At 37.5% G+C, this 23,013-nt stretch overlaps 1 protein-coding gene across 2 annotated transcripts in view; it reads right to left on the bottom strand.

Annotated features, from left to right (window-relative positions):
- The window catches only part of si:ch211-288d18.1 (USP6 N-terminal-like protein), a 39,114-nt gene that overhangs the window by 2,083 nt on the left and 14,018 nt on the right, over positions 1 to 23,013 (bottom strand). Inside the window, exons 2-12 of one of the 2 annotated variants that reach the window (XM_051702116.1) lie at positions 18,917 to 18,990; positions 17,983 to 18,068; positions 16,184 to 16,223; positions 11,324 to 11,404; positions 10,915 to 11,022; positions 10,266 to 10,375; positions 6,753 to 6,801; positions 6,299 to 6,419; positions 6,041 to 6,135; positions 5,488 to 5,553; positions 3,121 to 3,220 (exon numbers count right to left, since the gene is read on the bottom strand). In XM_051702116.1, the coding sequence (XP_051558076.1) occupies positions 3,121 to 3,220; positions 5,488 to 5,553; positions 6,041 to 6,135; positions 6,299 to 6,419; positions 6,753 to 6,801; positions 10,266 to 10,375; positions 10,915 to 11,022; positions 11,324 to 11,404; positions 16,184 to 16,223; positions 17,983 to 18,068; positions 18,917 to 18,982 (922 nt within the window). In that variant the 5' untranslated portion in view covers positions 18,983 to 18,990. Of the gene's footprint in view, positions 1 to 3,120; positions 3,221 to 5,487; positions 5,554 to 6,040; positions 6,136 to 6,298; positions 6,420 to 6,752; positions 6,802 to 10,265; positions 10,376 to 10,914; positions 11,023 to 11,323; positions 11,405 to 16,183; positions 17,884 to 17,982; positions 18,069 to 18,916; positions 18,991 to 23,013 lie in introns of those variants that run through there. The other variant, XM_051702122.1, reaches the window with a different exon arrangement.

Genomic DNA, 23,013 nt, shown 5'->3' with positions numbered 1-23,013 from the left:
GGAGGTTGCCCCATGTGACTCTACCCTCCCTAGCAACCAGGCCAATTTGGTTGCTTAGGAGACCTGGCTGGAGTCACTCACCACACCCTGGATTTGAACTTGCGACTCCAGGGGTGGTAGTCAGCATCAATACTCACTGAGCTACCCAGGCCCCCCTGGGTGAACTATTCCTTAAAGGGGTCATGACATGGAGAATTACATTTTCCATGTTCTTCTGACAAATAAGAGGTCATTTTTTTATTAAAAAAAAACATATCATAAATTTCAGTTTCAGAAATATGTTCTTTGATTGTAATCTCGACCAAACGATTTGAGGTATTCAGAACCCCTTTCAAGTAGATAAGACTATTATACCGATTTTATCCATTGAAAATAACAGCATGGGAGCACTCCAGAGATGGCCGCTGAGTGGACTGACTTGCCTTGAAAGAAACTTTGGCGTGCTATGTCTTTTCTAACTGATTTACGGTTTCTAACTGATTTAATAGAATTATTGTTTTCAAACAGCAGACAATCAAAACTCTGAAAAATCCCATAGACTTACATAAACAGAATGTTTATGAGGGGCAAGCAACCTCCAATTTAAAAAAAAAAAGAAAATATAAACAAACCCACACAAGGCATTTGTTCTGCTTTAAAGATGCTGTAAGCTATTATTTTTTTCTCCCCAATCTGGCATGCCCAATTCCCAATGCGCTCTAGGTTCTTGTGGTGGCATAGTGACTCGCCTAAATCTGGGTGGCGAAGGACGAATCTCATTTGCCTCCGCGTCTGAGACAGTCAATCCACGCATCATATCACGTGGCTTGTTGAGCGCGTTAACGCGGAGACCTAGCGCGATTGGAGGCTTCACGCTATTCTCCGTGGCATCCACGCACAACTCACCACGTGCCCCACTGAGAGCGAGAACCAGGTTATAGCGACCACGAGGAGGTTAACCCAACGTGACTCTACCCACCCTAGCAACCGGTCTAACTGGTTGCTTAGGAAGCCTGACTGGAGTCACTCAGCACGCCCTGGATTCGAAATTGCGACTCCAAGTGTGGTTGCTGTAAGCTATTTTAACCGTTCTGTAATTTCCATGAGACTTGAATTAAAGCCGTTAAATTAGACAAGCCCCCTCTTTCCAAATCACCACCCTCCAAAGATAGCGTTGAGAATGACACCAAACAGTAGAGCAGCAGTGCATCTTCTCATGGTTGTCAAACACAACAGTAGCAAAATAGTCCCCTCAATGGACAACCTATATGACCCTGAATATGACGTTAAACCATAATGTGCTCAAAGAACATATCCACGCATCACATTTTGTTTGCTGTTTACACAGTCTAGTGCTGTCACTGAGACTGGTGAGATATCTCAGGACACTAATTTCTGATATTTTTCAGGGCGAAGGAACATTTTCTGCAAACCATTCCATAAAAATAAAAAAAACCTTACCGCACCATTAAGCTGCTCTCTCTCTCTCTCTCTCTCTCTCTCTCTCTCTCTCTCTTTCTTTCTTTCTTTCTATCTATCTACAGTTGAAGTCAGAATACATACACCTTAGGCAAACACATTTAAACTCAGTTTTTCCACAATTCCTGACATTTAATCATAAAAAACATTCTCTGTCTTAGGTCAGTTAGGATCACTACTTTATTTTAAGAATGTGAAATATCAGAATAAAGGTAGAGAGAATTATTCTTTCATCACATTCCCAGTGGGTCAGAAGTTTATATACACTTTGTTAGTATTTGGTAGCGTTGCCTTTAAAGTGTTTAACTTGGGTCAAATGTTTTGGCTAGCCTTCCACAAGCTTCTCAAAGTAAGTTATTGGCCCATTCCTCCAGACAGAACTGGTGTGACTGAGTCAGGTTTGTAGGCCTCCTTGCTCGCACATGCTTTTTTAGTTCTGCCCACAAATGTCCTTAAGCTATTGAAGGTATGCTTTGGGTCATTGTCCATTTGGAAGACCCATTTCTGACCAAGCTTTAACTTTCTGGCTGATGTCTTGAGATATTTCTTCAGTATATCCACATAATTTTCCTTCCTCATGATGCCATCTATATTGTGAAGTGCACCAGTCCCTCCTGCAGCAAAGCACCTCCACAACATGATGCTGCCACCCCCATGTTTCACGATTCTTCGGCTTGCAAGCCTCACCCTTTTTCCTCCAAACATCACAATGGTCATTATGGCCAAACAGTTACATTTTTGTTTTATCAGACCAGAGGACATTTTTCTTAAAAGTATGATCTTTGTCCCCATGTGCACTTACAAACTGTAGTCCAGCTTTTTTATGGCAGTTTTAGAGCAGTGGCTTCTTCCTTGCTGTGCAGACTTTCAGGTAATGTCGAAATAGGACTCGTTTTACTGTGGATATAGATACTTGTCTACCTGTTTCCTCCAGTATCTTCACAAGGTCCTTTGCTGTTGTTCTGGGATTGATTTCCACTTTTTGCACCAAACTATGTTAATAATACGTTAATGTGTGGCCCCATGGTGTTTATCCTTGCATACTATTGTTTGTACAGATGAAAGTGGTACCTTCAGGCATTTGGAAATTGCTCCCAAAGATGAACCAGACTTGTAGAGGTCCGCAATTTTTGGCTGATTTCTTTTGATTTTCCCATGATGTCAATCAAAGAGGCACTGAGTTTGAAGGTAGGCCTTAAAATACATCCACAAGTACACCTCCAATTAACTCAAATTAGCCAATTAGCCAATCAGATGCTAATTGGCTTATAGCCTAAAGGCTTGACATAATTTTCTGGAATGTTCCAAGCTGGTTAAAGGCACGGTTAACTTAGTGTATGTAAACTTCTAACCCACTGGAATTGTGATATAGTCAATTAAAAGTGAAACAATCTGTCTGTAAACATTTGTTGGAAAAAATACTCGTATCATGCACAAAGTAGATGTCCTAAACGATTTGCCAAAACTATAGTTTGCTAATATGAAATATGTGGAGTGGATAAAAAATGAGTTTTAATGACTTCAATCTAAGTGTATGCAATCTTCTGACTTCAACTGTATCTATCTAAGCCAACATCAAAGTTTGCTTTAAAAACACTTTACCTATGGATTTTAGTATTATAACACTAAATGACAAAACGTGACAAAAAAAGAGGAACTCACTTTTGTGGAGCTGTAGGATAGTGTACGCCATGGCTGTCAGAACTTTTTCGCCCTCTAGGATGAAGATGTCCCACAGACGTAAGGTCAAAGTGAATGGGGTCTATAAAAGGTGACAATTATGTGGATACATTAAAACTGACATCTCAATCAGTTCCTGACTTTATAACAAAAAAATTTACTCTGTGAGATATCTCTGTGCATAAGACCACAAATCCAGCTTTAAACTGGGGCCCCTATTGATCTAAAGCAAATCTCCCTCAGTCAGTGATCATCCTGCCAGCAGGGTTGGGGACTAACGAAATACAAGTAATGGGAATACGTATTTAAAATACAAAATATAAGTAACTGTATTCCAATACAGTTACAATTTAAATAATTGGTATTTAGAATACAGTTACATTCAAAAAGTATTTTGATTACTGAAGAGATTACTTTGCATTTTATTGTCATTTGTTTCATTTAATATTTAGTCCTTTCAGATGGAAAACATCTGAACAGCGGTAAAACACTTTCATATGATGTGTTACATTCATACGAGCAGACAGAGAAGTAAGTTTGAAGTAAGTTTGGAGCAGAAGAAATAGAAATAAACCTTGTGTATATTGTCAGCTTTACACTAAGCTAAAATGCTATTTCTAGTCATTTTACATGCACATTACCAGGCACGATCATATTTTTTTATCAAGAAAATTCACGTTGGATCATAATTTCTTTTTTCTAGTAAGACCTTTGATATTAGGGCAAAAATCTTATTCTTGATAATAATTTTTGTATTGTTTTCCTGTAAAAATATCTAAAAATCCTTAAAACAAGATCAATTTGATTTATCTTTATTCTGTAATCTGTAGTGGAATACATTTCAAAAGTAACACTCCCAACCCTGCCTGCCAGTCAACAAACAGCTCTGTGACAGTGCTGGACAGGATTCTGCAGTGCTCACAACGGCTGCTCTCTTTCCTCCACAGCCAAACCCACAGGATTGTGTAGACGTATAGTAAACACTGAAACAGCCTTGTCTGTCTGCTAATTACACAGTACTCCTGCCTCAATCCCTCCATCAAGAGGCCCTGACAAAGAAAGAAACAGGGGGGAGCACTTTCTTCCTTCTCTTTCCCATCAGTTTCTTAAACCCTAATTCCTCTCAGCCAAGCACCAACCTCAAATCTACGTTCTCATGATTTAGACTGGTGTATTGTGGCTGCTTATTTAAGCATTTATCAAACGAGTATGTCAAATATATCACTAGCTTGTACTGTGCTAAATGTGTTGATGGATAAAGAGTAGGGTTATTCCAAAAAGTTGCCCCCCTACTTCAATGACAGAAACTAGTGACCTCCTTCCTCCCACTTCATGGCAAAAGCTCTGGAACATGGTGTATTGAGCCAAATGCCAACCAATAAAAACCTGTTTGACTCCTATTAATCAGGCTTTAGTCACTCTACCTAAACTGTTTCCACGTGTAGCCAAAAGTGTATTCATCCGCTAATGTATCCTTGCTTAAAAAGATATCTGGAGTAAAATGGATAGTTCACACAGAAAGGAAAATTCTGTCATCATTTACTCACCCTCATGTTGCTCCAAACCTTATTTTATTCCGTGGAACACAAAAGGCGATGTTAACATACTGTACACCATTCACTTATATTGCATCTTTTTTCCATATAAAGTGAATGGTGACTAAGGATAACTCTGTGCCAAAAATCGTTTTGTGGCATGGAAGAAAGTCATATGGGTTTGGAACAAAATGAAGGTTAGAAGATGATGACATCATTTTCCTATTTGGGTGAACCATCCCTTTAACTCTTTATTTATTCTTGGATTACTCTGTCTCAACACTGTCACCCACAAACTGCTGATCACAAAGTTGAAGAGATGGTCATCTAGTGATCTGCACTTTCTTAGTTTATTTTCTGCTCGGATGACAGGCCATACCAAGTCAGCTGGAAAGTCTCACTCTCTTTACTATTTACCATGCTTGGCCCCTAACTTTTGTACACCAAATCATTTAGATTAGTCATCCCATCACATGGCATTTCTTTTACTGCATCACTGCTATTCCGATGATCCTCAGTCTGAGTTTCCACTTCTGTGTTCATATATACTATATCAGAAAAAATATCTGCCTGTATAACCCTTAATGTCCACTTAACACCTCAAGATAAATACACTGAGTCTGAACAGGTCTCTGCACACACAACTGATGTATAATTTCCTTGAATTTTGATATTTAAGCTTAGCAGGTGATTTAGCATGTAATCCTAGCTACCTAATATTTGCTGCTCATATATCACACTTATAAATCACAATGTAAAAGGTTATATTCATTCATAACAAATGGCTTCAAAACATCTACGTGCAAACACTTACCCTGTCAATAAAACATTGGAGGAACCATTTAGTGCTGTAAATGCCGCTAGACATCTGCTCCTTATCCTAAGGTTAGTGCAACACCAACAAATTCAGGTAGAAGATGGTGGGCAGGGATGAAAGAGAAATGTTAAGAGGGAACCACGGTGAGCAGGGAGAAATGAAGGGAAAGAAAACTCATTAGAAATTGATATACCTTACGTTTATATTTTTATTTAAGTGACAGTACGCCCAAAAAATAACTGACTTTACTCCAGTCATGTTGCTCCAAACCTGTATGACTTTCTTTCTTCTGTGGAATACAAAGGGAGATGTTATTGAGAATGTTATCCTCAGTCACCCTTCACTTTCATTGCATCTTTTTTTCCATGATATGAAAGTGAATTCTGACTAAGACTTACATTCTAACATCTCCGTTTGTGTTCCACGGAAGAAAGAAAGTCATACAGGTTTGAAACAACATGACTAAGTAATTTTTGGGTGAACTAACCCTTTAACTAATCTCAGAAATGCAAAATATATATGCAGTCTTTTATATGCTGAACAATCTTACCAAATGTTTCTTTAGTTTGGGTAAAAGCTTGGAAAGAATCTGGTCGTGGTGGTTCTGGAACCGCTGAAGTTTGGGAAATCCGGGGATGAAGAATCCTTTGATGGGTTGAAAAGGGAAAAGCATTATCAGAATTGCACATCTTTCCCAACACTAGAGGTACACCAACAATCTGTTAAATTCCCAAGCAATCTGAATCTCATGTTGTAACATTATGTATCTTATATGCATGAAATTAAATAAACATTTAAAATAGCTTACCATGCATGGCATGTTTCTGATTGGTCAACAACTGCGTCAGAGCCCAGAATGCATCCTCTTCATTCATGAACATTAACAGAATAGCAGCAATCTGACTCATGCCCTGGCAGTAACTCACTTCCTGTGGACAAGAACAGACGAAGTCAGCTGTTATGTAACTCACTCTTTTTTTAAAGGATAGTTCACCCATGAAAATTCATTTCGACCCTTGTGTTATTCCAAACCCCTATGGCTTTCTTTCTTCCAAACGGAGATGCTAGGGAGAATGTAAGGAACTAACAGCATTAATCACCTTTCACTTTTAATGTGTGGAAAAAGGATGGATTGAAAGCAAGTAAATGGTGACTGAGGCTAACACTCTGCCCTTATGTTCCATGGAAGAAAAGTGATGCCAGAATTTTAATTTGTGGGTGAACCATTAATCCTTTAAGCAAGTATCAGAGTGTATTCTTACCGTGTTATAAACTGAGTATGCAGAGAGTACATGGAATAAAGATTGCTGCCTGTGAAGAGAAGAACAGCTTGTGTCAGGCTCAGATCACAACCAAAAAACTCTCCTCTAGCAGTCTTTACTGAAAGCCACACCACAGTGAAACAAACAAATATCAGCAACACGTGAATCAAACATCCATATTTTTCTACAACGATCCACAATTCATTCCTTTAAATTACAGTTGAGTCCCTCCCTTCATGTGCAAGCATTAATGACACCCTTTAGATGAGCAAGACTTTCCACTTGGCTCTCTTAGGTCTGCAATCTATTAAATCCTCAGTGACACAAATCCTGTTTCTGGCCTGTTGGGGGAACAAGCTTTGAAAATCGAAAAACAGCTCCAGACATTGTCTGCAGCAGTAGTAAAGAGTGAGCACAATTATAAAGCTTTATTATCATACTATCTATTTTATAAACATAAATGTATATATGATACTATTTATTGGGATAATCATTTATACACACTTAGAAATAACATACGAACATACAGTGGCCCCACAATGTATCTATTGTGACGGAATTTAGACTTAAAGGGATGGTTCACCAATTCTGCCACAATTTACTCAACTTCTTGTTGTGCCAAACCTGTATGAATTTTTTTTTTTTTTTTTTTTTTATCCCTAGGGTACACAAAAGCATGTGTTAGGCAGAATGTTAGGAAAAATGACAGCCTCAAGGCCTCTGCAGACTTCCTTCGAAATCAAAGAACAAAGGGTTGTGACGTCATTTAGAACAAAATCTGGTCAAAAAGGTGTTTTTGAGTTTGTTTCTGTAGTTCATAAAAGCTTGCTAGGTCAAACATTCAGGAAAACGTCTTACTGGCTGTTAAATACCTTCTTAAGCCCCATGCACATTGTCAGCGATTTTGTCGCTGGATCCGACAGGAGACCATTCATTTTCAATGAGAGCTGGCGACTTCTGGTGACTCGAGCGACAGCGACAGTTGGTGACAGGATGTGGGCGTATCAAGAGATGCAAAAAAACTGAGAAAAGTTCGACTTTATGCAAATGCAGAGCGATATCGCAAAACAACAGTCACTGAGAAAAGACTGTCTCCTGTGAGATAATGGAGTGCAGGATAGATGGAGGAATTTTTGTTGTCATCGATTTCACTATTTTATATCATGTTTCTGTAACAACTTACAAGGATATAATAAAGCAATGATGTGTGGAAAACCGTGTCAGAAACTGTCAGCATTCTGAGTGAGTTTGATTGATACATTGAAAAATCTATCTTTGTGTTGATATAATGCATTGAGTTTTGCTACAATTTATAACTTTCCCATTCAGAATGCTCATTTTTAGCGGTAAGTAAACTGATTTATTATCAAATTGGATAATGTACCAGAAATTGTCGACATTGTGAGTGAGTTTAATTCATACATTAATAGATTGTTCATCTTTTTCATGATAGGATGCATTGAGCACAGCTGTGGTTTATAGAAAAGCACTCTCCCCTGCAGAATGTTCATTATTAGAGGCAAAACAAATTATTCCTTGACAAATAAGAATAATATATTGGTTTTATTGGCAATCTAGTTCATCTGCGATCAGATTTTCTAAAGCTACGGCCAGTTGTGCAGCCAACCAATAACTTTAGAGTGACAGCAGTAGGAACGCCCACTAGCAACAAGATACTGTTACAGATACAGATACTAGCGACAAAATCACTGACAATGTGAACGGGGCTTTGCTCCCTAGCAACCAGGCCAATTTGGTTTCTCAGGAGACCTGGCTGGAGTCACTCAGCACATCCTGGATTCGAACTCGCGACTCCAGGGGTGGTAGTCAGCATCAGTACTAGCTGAGCTACCCAGTACCCCCGAGCTCCACCTACTTTGAGGCTGACAGCTAATTCCTGTTCTTCAGTCAGTTAAGATCAATCAACATGAACACACTGGCGTGCAGAGTTATTAGAGAGCTGTTGCAAACTTACCTACATCTGTATGACCATTCGCATAGAGACATTTTCTAAGAACATGTCATTAAATTCTTATGTTCCATTAGTCTACAAAAAGGAGTCAAATCTACTCGAATACTCTTAAGTGCCCATTCACTCTATTCATGTGCCTACAGCAGCGAAAGCCATTCACACATCTGCCTATAGTACGGTATGCCTATCATCATTCTTTTGTCTGTATTCTGACCACTAACACTTTTATACACCCATTTTTGCAGTAGTATCAGTGCCACCATAAATTACAACAACAAAGTGTAACTGGCACATATTATGGCCATGAAAAACATGTTAGTGCATTAGTTTCATGAATTTAGAATGTAAACAAGACAAATTACACATTTCTCCTTCATACATATTACTGTAAATCATCATCAAGAAGTTAAAACAATTTATTTAATTGATCTTGTGTGAATTCTACTTATAGAATGAGGCATGAAGTCATTGATAAAACATTTTAATGTCATATTAGTTGATGTTTTACATGTACTCTTGAGCATCCTCATATTTAAATGTTCCTCAAATGCCTACCACAGCAGCATGGCCATTGTCTGAATGTTCACAAAAAATGTCGTTGCTCAGCTGTTTCAAACTTCTGTTTACCTCTGAATGAAGTATAAACAAGAACTTCTCCGTATGTGTGCTGGGGCCTTTAGTCACCATTCAGTTTTGTTTTATGGAAAAAAATATGCAATGAAAGTAAATGATGACAGAAATGGACATTCTGCCTAACATCTCCTTTTGTGTACCATGGGGAAAAAAGTCATTCAGGCCAGGAACAACATGAGGATGAGGAAATGATGATCATTTTTGGGTGAACTCTCCTCTTAACTACCTAAATATCTTTTTAGATTTGTTTTGCAATAAAAATGTGAATGTGTCTCTATTTTGTAAATGTGTTGTATGAAGTAGCCTACTGTATGATAACCCTTTTATAGGAAGACAATAAAATGTATACATACACATAGACAAAAGTAGATGTGGGCAGCTTGTTACTGGTTGTGGTTTCTTTAGACATGCATTTTTTCTATTTGAATGGGCCATTACTGTGATGTGAAACTTCAATATAAAGTAAAAATCAGTTTATTGTCATTTCTCTACTGCATGGGTGGTGAAACCAAGCAGAGCTGTTAAGTAACCCAAAAGCCTGTAAGGAATAAATAGTTCTTGAGTCAAGTGGTTCTGATGCAGACACTCCTAAGCCTCTTATACTGTATATTCAGCTGTAAACTGTGGTGCTCAGCCTATGTGCAGAAAATTAGTGCCAGTGTAGTGCAGAATGTTGGTGTCAGTGTGCTAGTGTTAATTCATTGACCAGCATTCTAAGATAAGCGTTTACATTGCACATGAGGGAGATGAATAGAACAGAGCTAAAGAAACAAGCATTGTTTTGCAGAAATAGTAGTAGAAGACACATTTTGGAACCGATTTAATTTCAGACTTCAAATGCAAAATCAAATGAAATCTATTACTGTATCTCACTATAGTGCATTTTGAAGCATGACTGTGTTACTTACTTCAGACCGAATCTATCCATGAACATGATGTGGTTTCGAAAGGTCCTGTTGATATCAAGGTCAATTTGTTTTATTTCTGGGGAGTACAGTTGGGCTTGCTCCTTCATTCTCTGTCAATCAAATAAACTTCATTTAAATGGTGTTCAAGACAAGCATTTCAGATACACATTTACGTAATCATTTGTGTAAAATAACCTGTATAAACTGTAGAAGTGGTAACTTTTTATTAATACAATTGTTACCTTTCTATCTGATCTAAACTAATTTTTCTGGTGAAACCTAATGTAGTCAGATTGATTCAGTCATATTAAAACATATTTTTGACTAGATTAAAACCAGTTAATTTAGATGTTCCCAAATGAAGCACATTTTTTTGGTTGCCTGACAAAACAGGTAATGTTTGTCATGTTTTGTTCTATTCTATCTCTAGCCATGCTTTGTATCAGCCATCTGCCTGCTTTCAGATCCCAAACTAATCCTTATGAAATAGCTCTACCACAACACCACTCCAGTAATCCCACTCTCACCAAACAACTGGCTTAAAGCCAGCAGAGAGTCACGATTACACAGTGACCATAGGTTGCAGCTAAAACTGCTGAACTATTGTGTGAGAATGAGTATGTGTGTTTACGGGTTTTAGTCCCTGTACCTCATACTTTCCTGCATTATCATTCTTCACTTTCTCAACATCCAGTAGCAGGGCCCAGGCCTGCCCTCTCAGCTGTAGTGGAATTCCTTTATAAACCCTCTTAATCATCTGCACAAAGACACAACGAGTAAGGGGGTGTGTTTAATACATTAATTGGCTTTTCCTTTGAGAAGAACTAAAGAGGGTTTAAGAACATCAAGGCCAGATTTGCCAACATTTAACTTACTTAATCTTTAAGATACAATGCCAAATTATACATTTCTTTGGTCAAGTTGTGTGGTACATTTAATTTAGGCCTTATTCAGGGCTACAAAACAAGAGCTCTCTCTGATTTTCAGATAAATTATTGTGTAACAGCTTTGCTCTGCATGCTTGCAGCAAGTTTCTGAGATAATGGTTGCAATATCACCCGGTCACTGTTCTTGTACTTGCTCCAGTTCTTTAACATCTTCAGCCATTTCTGCACCCTCTCAATCTCCACCTGTTTTTGCTGCACAGGAAGAAACAATGAGATTTTAAAAAAATGATTTGCAAAACAAAAATAATTATAATAAAAAAAGACCAAGTGAATTAATTTTATAATTGTCCCTTCCTTTCCTGAGTTGACATATTTCCTATTGAAATAGGAAGTTTGGGCGAGACATAAATATATATAGAAAAAAAATACTCAATAGGCTTTAGTTATGTCACAACCATGAACATGATGTGCTACATGCACTTAAAGCCACAAACTTCTTATTTTGATTTCATTGAAATGTTTTTTTTTTCTCTCTGATTAACACTTTTATTGATTCAGACACATGAAACAGAAAAGCAAACATATATACACCAAATCAACTTTTAACCCCCATAGTTCCCTTTCGCCATCCCAATCCCCAACCCCACCCTGACCCCGACCCCCAATAAACATACCTGTGGTCCAACTTGAGAATACACAAAAAACAAAAAACAAAACAAAACAAAAAATATATACATAAAAAATCAAAAAAAATCACACATTTAAAACTACACATCTTTCTCCACTTCCCCTCCCTGAGAGACCTCCAAATATGCCAAATAGCTGCCCCATTTTCCATTAAACAATTCCAAGTTTCCCTGCCTTCTATATGACATTTCTTTGAATGCCGCCACCCTGCCCATCTCTATGTACCACTCCCGAAATGAGGGTGCTCCAGCCAACCTCCATCCCCTAAGGATGACCTGCCTGCCGATCATAACACTGGCTAGGACCCAATATTTTATATATTTATCCCTATATTAATGACCACCCCATCGCCTAAAATACAGAGTCTGGGGCAAAATGAAATTTGAGTGAACCCTCAACCAAAAATCTTGGATTTTAACACACCACCAAAAAACATGGGTTGTGTCTCTATCTTCTGACTGTCATCGCCAGCAGGTGGGTGTGTCTTTAAGACCAAGCCTATAAAAACTAGAGAGGGTCCAATAGAATCGTTGTAAAATCTTAAATTGCATAAGGCGCACCCTGCATCTCTAAATGTAGACTTGATGTTTTTTAGAATACTAGCCCACACTCCCTCCTCCAATACCAAGTTTAAATCTTTCTCCCATAATCTCTTGAGAGAAGTTGAAGCTCTGCCCCCAGACTCTGAATTAGCAGGGAGTAATACACTGATGCCTCATGGCCTTTTCCAAAAGCAGTAATCACCACTTCCAGAACATCTGCTGCTTTAGGGGGGTGTATGCTACTCTCAAAAATAGTACAAAACAGGTGGCGCAGCTGTAAATACCTAAAGAACTGAGATCTGGGAATCCCAAAATGATGAACCATATTTTCAAAGGATCTCAACACTCCACTCTCATACAAGTAACCGAGCGTACTAACCTCCCTCACAATCCACTTTGTCCAGCAGAAAGGGGACTTATTAATACATCAATTTTGGGTTCAGCCATATGCTCGAAGCAACATTTAAATAAATGTCTGAATTAAACACTCTGAAAACTTTTATCCATACCGCGTGCAAATCCGAGATAACGGGGTATAACTTAACTTCTCCAGTTAGTTTGATAGAAAGGCTTTGCAATGGCAAAATAGGGGCAAGAACTTCCTGTTCAATACAAAACCAGGGAGGGGCTCTCTCAGGTGGAAGCGACCAATGAGCCAAATGTCTGAGACCGAATGCATTATAATAAAACTAAATCTTTTGTAAGCCTAGCTCACCTTTGTCAGTCGGCATATGCAATTTACTGAAATGTAATCTGGGACGCTTACCATTCCAAATTAAGGACTTCGCTATGCTATCAAATTGCTTAAAATAAGAGAGAGGGACATCTACAGGGAGAGATTGTAGCAGGTAGTTGAATTATGGAATACAATTCATTTTAATAACATTAACCTTCCCAATCATAAATAAATGTAATGAAGCCCACCTGCCCACATCGCTCGAAAACCTTTTTATTAAGGGGTCAAAATTAACTCTTGTATTCTTTGGCGAATATAAATATCTGCTAAATGACATAAAGAAAACAAAATTAACTCTAACTAAATCACACAAATTTGCTGGGAATAAAATGCCCAAATACTTAATGCCCTGTTTGGGCCACTGGAAGGCACCTGGCTGAAAAGCCGTTATTGGAGAGTACGCTGTCAGAGCCAAAGCTTCGGATTTAGACCAATTGACTCTGTATCCTGAGGATGAATAATTCTGTGGAGGCAAGGCATAGATCTAGTAGAGTCGGAAACGAATAATAAAATATAATCTGTTTAAAGCAAAAGCTTATGCGACATACCTCCCGCCACCACCCCTGGAAAATCATCCTCCTTTCTTATCGCGGCTGCTAATGGTTCCAGGGCAAGACAGAACAATATTGGGGAAAGAGGGCAACCCTGCCGGGTGCCCCTATCCAGAGTAAAATAATCTGAAATTAATCCATTTGTTTCCATAGACACCCGGTACCGCCACTACTAGGTGTCTATAAAGTAACTTAATCCATCCAATAAAAGTATTCCCGAACCCGTATATTTCCAAAATCTTAAAGAGATAATCCCATTCTACCATATCAAACGCCTTTTCGGCATCAAGTGAGATGGCAGCGACCAGAGTCTGATCATTCGCCACTGACCACATGATATTGATGAAACGCCTAATGTTATCAGAAGAGCTACAGCCCTGAATAAACCCCACCTGATCTATATGTATAAGAGATGTCATAACTTTACTTAATCGGTTAGCCAAAATTTTTGACGATATTTTAATGTCTATTTTTGTCCTTTTTAAGAATCAGACTGATCCGGGCTTGTGTCTTGGTTGGCGGAAGCTTTCCATTTTTTAATGATTCCATATAAATTTCTAGCAGAAGTGGAGCCAGTTCTGTCATGTAAGATCTAAAAAATTCAGCGGCAAAGCCATCTGGCCCCAGAGCCTTGCCTGTAGGCAAGGCCTTAATTACCTCGCCAAGCTCCTCCAAGGTTATCTCAGAATCAAGAGAATTTTTTTTTTCAGTAGTCAGTTTAGGAAGTTCTAATGGTTCCACAATGTTTCTAACATCTTCATCAGTAGACGAAGACGTGGAACTATAGAGATCAAGATAGAATTCTTTAAAAGCCTTTATTAATAACAATGGCCGAGGTAAATATTTCAACACCAGCAGATTTCACTGAGGGAATGGTAGAAAAAGACTGTCTCTGTATTAAATATCTACCCAAAAGCTTCCCTGCTTTGTCCCCTGACTCAAAGTATGACTGTCTTGCCCTGAATAGCCAAAACGACACCTTCCGTGACAAAATAGTATTATATCTGTATTTGAATTGGGTCAATTCTCTGAGGCCATTAGACGACATTCAGTGCTTCAGCTCTGCCTCGGCACTTTTAATATTTTTAGTATGATCCGGCCCCTAAGAAAAAAAAAAAAACCTGCGCATTAACCCCACGCACAACAGCGCCAACTGGCGTCCATCCCTCCAAACACAAACAGTCCATGTACGCCTACGAGAGCCCCCGTGAAAACTTTGCCATCAGATTGCTCAAGTCCAATGATTCTATACAAATTTTGTGAGACAGAATTACACAGCAAAAGATAATCTATAAAACAAACTCCAGCCAATAGGCAAAATAAACACAACGAGTGTGTAGCTTCATCTACATAACTGTCCAAAGGGTGTATTATTCTACAAAATAAACTCCAGCCTCTAGGCGGAACCAGCACAAAAATAGCATGCAGATTCTTCATCCAGTCAAACGAATGTTCAGTGAGCCGGTCCATTCGGCTGCAACATGAGTACAAGCAAATTACTTACTCACTCTAATGACTTTTCCAGAAATACTTGACAAAATAAACTCCAGCCAACAGGCGGAATAAGCACAAAGAGCATGTAGATTCATTCACAAAACCATCCCGAAGGTGTGTTGCTCTACAAAATAAACTCCAGCCACTAGGCGGAACCAGCACAAAAGGAGTGTGCAGAATCTTCAAACAGTGGCCTGCTGATCAGGGGTGTCAGCCTAAGTACGTAAGTGTCTTTTAATGTCTCCAAAGCCCGAGGATTTTGAATTCTTTGACATACTGTCCTAGAACAGTTATGGAACAGAGTGTATCGAATCTCACCGGTTTATGTCATTAAAAGTTATCAAAACCAGCAAAGTGCGCAGAGCTCGCCATTCACACCTCCAATCCTCGCATGGCGTCACATGACTCCCGATTTCAATGGGTCTTTAAAAGAAGACAGAACTCTTACAATATACTGTATGATGTCAATGGTATCTGGTGCATATCACACAATGCATAGTATTCTTTGACGAATATAAATACCTGCTAAATGACATAAAGACAAAAAAAAAAGTTATGTAGTAGTAATGTAGTAATGTTTCATTCCTCATTTGAGAAAGTTGTGCTCTGGGATTAGGTGCAGGATAGTATTTTACCCTCCTGCTATTCCCATCTGTTCTAAGGACAGTTTTCACTCTTTCCATCCCTAGTCTTTAAACTTTATGTCCCATAACACAACTGCACAAATGTAAGCTGGGAAATGCATCAGCCACTTCCATGCTGTATATGTGTCACACAGGAACACACCTGCAGACGGCCCAGCTGTTTCTGCAATACATTCCTCTCAGATTAAGCAAATAAGAAATCAAGCTGACCTTCAGACATGCCATTTTCTTATGTGTTTTGTCTATGATTTTCATCTTTCCCACCATACTACAAAATATAATTTGTATAGTATATACAAATGTTGTTTGTATACACAACCCCTATTTACAGTAGTATATTAATATTATTTTTGTGTATGAATGGTACTTCACATTACCTTCTCTTCAAGCACACTTGGTGTGGGGAGTTCTTCTTCACTGTGGGAAAAACAAAATTTGCACAATCACACTAATAAAATCAGACTGCTCGACGTGTATTATGTTGACTGAAATTGCATGTTGATACAAAATAACAGTGACTAAAAGAAACTGTTATTATAAGTGATGATTTGTTACAGACAAAATAGTTTAGAATAATTTTTTTTTAAAATGGTTATGAAACCCCAAAACACATTGCTATAGATGTTAATTAACAGATATGTACAGGTTGCATACATCATTGAAAACAATTATAGCACTCATTATGTTTATTGTTAACGTTAAGTTGTTATTTTTCTGTTGGTTTTTTTTGTTTGTTTTTTTAACCATTTTGTTCTTCTGGTTAAACAAATTTAAACTAGAAGTAACGTCATAAAATACGAGGTATATGCCTACACTCTTAGTTGTGATTGGTATTAGGGCTGGGCGATATGGCTTCAGAAATTATATCTTGATATTTTTCAGCAAATTGACGATTTTTTTTTTTTTTTTTAATCAGAGGAACCATCATTTAATCTAAACAGCCACTGTAGCCAAGTAGAATGAATATTTCAAAGGCATTAAATAAAAATCTATTTAAAAATAATGAAGGCATGTTTCCCACAGTTTTTCGCTAAATAACCACAAGGGAGAGTAAAATGTAATCATTTTCATTGATTTGCACGTTTATACTTATTTTTTACATACAATCATACTGGATATGGAAGCTTAATAAAAATCTTATTTACCTTCATATATTTTTACTAAAAAAAGTTTGTGAATGAACAAGGTATGCAAAAATTACTTCACTTCACTGGAAACCAGATGAATACTGCATAGTACTAAATTATTACTGTAGAACCAAGTCAAGTTTATTATTATCATATAACACTGAATCATTATTATATGCTGGATAAGACTTGTTAAAAATAAATGTATATATTTCTGTCCTATTTAAATCGTTAATTATACAGCCCTGAAGGATCGTGAAATTAGTCTACTGATGCATTCTATGAAACTTAATGGCCAAATAAAAGGCTTAGATTATAATCATCGCAATATTCACGATTTTGTTGACATTTTTATCGTCAGAAAAATTCTCGCGATTATATCGTAGGCATTCAATGTATCGCTCAGCCCTAATTGGTAGTAGAACATGCTAATACATCATTCGATTCTGAGTTGTTCTCCATATTATTCATGAGAAGGAATGCTTTCATCCAATCACTGTGCTGCCTCATGCACGAGCTGGCATAACAGCTGGTTCCTGACCGGCAAAATTTCAATGGTACTCGTGGAACAGATATGAGATATGAGGTATCCTGTGAGGATAGCATTAAAGAGGAGAAATCAAAAACACATGCGGACGTGACAGCAGATCTTGGACAGGTGTGAGAGTGAACATTTACACAGAACACTGTGGTGAGATCGGAATCACTAGTCAGAATGGACCGCAGTCGATAACTGGCCTGGAGCGAGCATGTTTCTTGGCAGCCCGCAGTTCTGCTACTCGAGCTCCAAACATGAAGCGGCTTACAGATGCACATATTCCATCGCGTCTTCTCCATACGTATGATCATGGAAAGGATAACCCGACCTCCGATACCCTCCCACCTTTTTACATCTTTTCACGAGTCTGAGGTGTGAACAACTGGTGCTGAACTAGGTGGGTTTCATGGCACTTTAAAATTAACAAAGGCATGTTTCAAAAGTTATGACAGTGTTATATTGATAGACTCTGAAAGATAAAATACAGAGTCAAATTTTATCCAGGACTTACTGAAGAAATCCAAAGCGATCTGTGACTCTGTATATACTGTAGTCTGCATCCTCCCAAGGATCAATCTGAACACCTGCGTCTCTGCCCTAAAAACAAACGCACAAATGAATACTTACATACTAGTCAAAGAAACATTCGATTCATCTGAAAAGAAATTGTGTAGAGTTTAGCAGAGGTACAACAATTTATCATACGCAATTTCCAGGGCAGCATTTTAGACTTCCATCTTGACTGAACTAGTAGATTATCAAAGAGCTGACACTCAGAGTGTATATTATTGTGTTACAAATTGAAATGGCAATGATTGTAATAGCACATAATGGCCAGGTGAGGAATTTGTTAAATTCACTAAATACAGATAAACACAGCAAAATCATATCAAAGGGGTTTTCATTTACACATCTATCATTTTTATTTTTAGGATTTTTTGAAGATCTCTTACATTAAGACTGTCTAACAAACTTATCCACTGTATATTTTTCTTTCTTTTTTTTATTTTTTTATTGTTAGGCTGTTATGAATGAAGTGGCAAAATAATTTTCACCCTGTCTACTGAGTTTAGAACAGCTGAAATTTAAAAGCTTTTCCAGTTGGTGTGGATTGATTCCCTGAGGGGGACAGCTGCTGCTCTCTTGCCCCCTCTCAACACCATGGTGGAGTGAAGAGTGGAAAGCAAGCAGTGATCCGTGACAGACAGCCGAGTATCATGGTCCCAGTTTTCCCCCAATTTCCAATTAGTCTGAAAGAGGTGATGTCAGGATCAGAAGGGGGGGGGTGTAGGCTCTCTCTTTGAACTCCATCATCTTGATGCATACATTTTAATGATCAATGGATGAATATCAGCTAATATCCAAATAGCACAGTACCATTTCAATGAGTATCTGCACTAAGTATTTGGGTAAAACACAGTATTAGGATTTAATAATTCATGTACCTTATTATATTTAGAGAGGATCTCAGCACGTTCCTCTGCTATCAGCACCTCTATGTCCTTCTTCATGTCAATATCTAGAAACACAAATAATGAACAATTATTTACTACAGGAAAATCAGAAAGCAATATTATAAAGGAAAAAATTTAACAATCTGGAAGAAAAGGTAGGTAGATCATCATCACACGCAAAATCTACATGTTGCTACCGAATGCTCAGGTACCCAGAAATCGACCCCATTCTGCAGAGTTACTGCACATAAGCAGCACTTCCCATCAGACATTTTTGCATCAATTCACTGTATTCAATGTATTTACCTTTTCCTGTGCAAATACTGATAGCACGTCACTGCACGAACAGCCTCTGAGACACGGGTTATGGTCCATTGGACACCAGGAAGTAATCGCGTTCATATAAACAATGAGCTAAAAGGGCCTCTGAGGTAGTCAAAATGATAGAGTATCCATAGTAAGAAACATTGAAAGCAAACGTTCATTAGATGTATGTCAGTTTATGTCTACTGTGTCTCCGCATCCATATCTCCAATGTCTAGCACTTCTTCGCCACTATAAACACTGTTAAACACTATAAAATCTGAAGCCAGTGGCTAATTACAGACTTTTGTAGTCGCATAGCATGAAATTCGGCCGCATATCCGAGTGATTTCCTTGCCTTGTAGAGGGTTGCGCATATAGTGTAAAAGATCGATCTTGGAATTTAAGAATCAATAACAAGATCATACAAATAAAAATCTATATTTTTCCCCATCCTTATCTAGTACTTTTGTGCAAAACATCATTATCTGCATAACTCCCCAAATCTCTTAACCAGCCAAACAATACTGAGAAACACAAGTTCTGATTTCTTGGTTTGGTTGCAAAACTGCTAAATATGTTGCTTGCTTTAATATTACCATAACCAATCTTTACTAAAGTGCATGTACTGCAAGACAGAGCTCTGTTACTGTATAATGTGGTTAAACAGATATGTCTTCTTCTTTAGATATATGTTGTAGACTTCAGCAATGGAAAAAAATAATTAGCAGTAGGCAGGGTTGGGAGGGTTACTTTTGAAATGTATTCCACTACAGATTACAGAATACATGCTGTAAAATGTAATTTGTAACATATTCCGTTAGATTACTCAAGGTCAGTAACGTATTCTAAATACTTTGGCTTACTTCTTCAGCACTGGTAGATTTTTTCACTTGTTTTGACTATAAAAACTCTGCCAGAACTGTAAGACAAAATACACATTAAAAATACATTCTCTGAAAAACCTAAATATCTTATGCAGTGTTGCTTCTAAAACAAGTTAAATCTAACTGATCTTGTTTTAAGGATTTTTAGATATTTTTACAGGAAAACAATACAAAAATTAGTATCAAGAATATGATTTTTGCCCTAATATCAAATTATGATCTAACATGAATTTTCTTGATAAAAAAATATGATCGTGCCTGGTAACGAGCATGTACAATGGCTAGAAATAGCATTTTAGCTTAGTGTAAAGCTGACAGTTTACACAAGGTTTATTTCTATTTCTTCTGCTCCAAACTTACTTAAAACTTACTTCAAATGTACTTGTCTGTCTGCTTGTATGAATGTAACACATCATAAGAAAGTGTTTCACTACTGTTCAAATGCACTTTGGATCGCATCATTTATATGTATAAATGTTTTCCATCTGAAAGGACTAAATATTAAATGAAACAAATGACAATAAAATGCAAAGTAATCTCTTCAGTAATCAAAATACTTTTTGAATGTAACTGTATTCTAATTACTAATGATTTAAATTGTAACTGTAGTGGAATACAGTTACTTATATTTTGTATTTTAAATACGTATTCCCGTTACATGTATTCCGTTACTCCCTAACCCTGGCAGTAGGGCATGCCGGAGCTCTCTGCATTTTATCTTACTCATCTTCATGAAAAGAACTATCTGTAATTTAACATGGAACATCAAAATGCAAATGGCATTGTTCAACATGACATTTTAGATTGTATTCCATATACATTACAGACCTACATTGCTTCAGTAAGGACCAGGACTGCTGGTGAAATTTAAACAGGATATTATGGATTCATGATAACCCATAAACAAAACAGTCGCATTAACACAACACTTATCTGAAATCTGGATCCATTGGCTCGATCCCAAACTTACAAAAACCAAGATGACAAAAAGTTCCAGGATCTTTCTGACATACTTTCCTTAAAGATAAGCCATGAAATCCTTTCTCCTGAGGAAAAAGTGTTGTCTTTGCAGCAAACAGCCTTACGGTTATACCATCTTCAATAAAATCTAAGATTACAACACTGAAGGTTGACATTCATGCTCAGAGCAACATCTATTTGACAATATTTATGTTAACATGTTCTTGTCCAAGTATAACAGTGCATTCACACACACTCAAAATGAATTCTCTGATGTGTCTATGAGGTCTTGTCTCTCTAGACCTCTAATGTGAATTTTCTGTTAGTCTGTTGAACAATCTGTAATATGTCACAAAGACACAGCTCCATCTCTTATGTTCACCATTACCTCAATGCAACCAAGGTCTGTATGTGTGCCTTGCATACAGTAGTATAAACTCCAACTAAAACAAGGCCATACTTTTCAGTGTATGCAAAATTATGTGTTCTTGTTGAATGGCTGCAGGTCTTAAATCAAACTCCCTGTAAGTCATCTGCATCTCCTGTTAGCATGTAACCTCTAAATAATCCTTTGCCCTCCAAGTAGAGAATGTGAAAAATGCATTTCCACTGCCTCTCACTGTAAGGTGACAACAAGTCCACAGCAGATGTTTTCTGAGGGGCTTGAGGGATTGTTTAATTGATTACAGTCCCCAATAGGAGGGGCAAGAGTCCCCTCCACAGAACACTGGAGGACACACAAGGCCTCAATATACATCCTACGAAATTGAAAAATGAACAAGTGTGATGTAATTTAGAACAAAATCTGGCCAAAAAGAAGGTGCTGGCTGTAATGTTATTTACATAATCTTAAATCTCAAATTTCAGCATGCTCTACTCCACACAGAATGCATTGTGGTAACATGTGGAATCTGCTTCTCTAGCATGGGCTCCTAGATTTGACTGTCTGTGAAGCAGGGAAAATGGAGAGAAAACAGACAGAAAAACTGTGGTTTTCATACAGTGACAGTATTCGATAACAGTACGCACCATCATAACTATTCTGCATTAAAGATCTACATTCTGCTGGATTCATTACTTGACTTAATCTTTATATTTTTATAGCATAGGTTAGTGATAGATGGACAGATTGCATGTATCATTCTCAACTTGGCAAGAAGTCTTAATGTCTTTGACTGTATTAGCATTGTGTGTAGTACATTAAAGGCTTAGTTCACCCAGAAATTTAAATTCTCTCATCATGTGCTCACCCTCATGCCATCCCAGATGTGCACGACTTTCTTTCTTCTGCTGAATACAAATAAAGATTTTTAGAAGAATATCTCAGCTCTGTAGATCCTCACAATGCAAATGAGTGGGTACCAAAACTTTGAAGCTCAAAAAAGCACATAAAGGCAGCATAAAAGTAATCCATAAGATTACAGTGGTTAAATCACTTCAGTAGTGACATGACAGGTGTAGGTGAAAAACAGATCAATATTTTAGTCCTTTTTTACTATAAATTTTCCTCCCTACCCAGTAAATGCACAAAGAATGTAAATCAACAAAAACAAATGAAAAAGAATGTGAAAGTGAAAGTAGAGATTGGTATTAAAAAAGGATTTATATATTGATCATATTATAATGATAAATATTTAAATGATGAGAGAATTTTCATTTTTGGGAGAACTATTCCTTTAAAAAACACACCATTATGGCGATATGCCATTATGGCAAAACTTAAGATCCCTTTCAGGACCAGTGTATGTGTTCATTCAAGTGAAACTACAAAAGGTCGAAATCCCACAGCCCAAACTGCATAGACTTTCTGAGACATTCTAGCTTCATAGATTATATTACAAAAATCTATTTCATAAAAATGAATTTAAAAAATCTGTTTAAACAACAAAAAGTCTGAAAATCTATTGCTGTTTCCATCCAAACTCATGATAAGTCACA

Source organism: Myxocyprinus asiaticus, chromosome 1 (genome assembly GCF_019703515.2).
Source record: "Myxocyprinus asiaticus isolate MX2 ecotype Aquarium Trade chromosome 1, UBuf_Myxa_2, whole genome shotgun sequence".
NCBI lineage: Eukaryota > Metazoa > Chordata > Actinopteri > Cypriniformes > Catostomidae > Myxocyprinus > Myxocyprinus asiaticus.
Note: the sequence above shows the minus strand (reverse complement) of the source record. Positions and strands in the feature narration are given on the sequence as shown.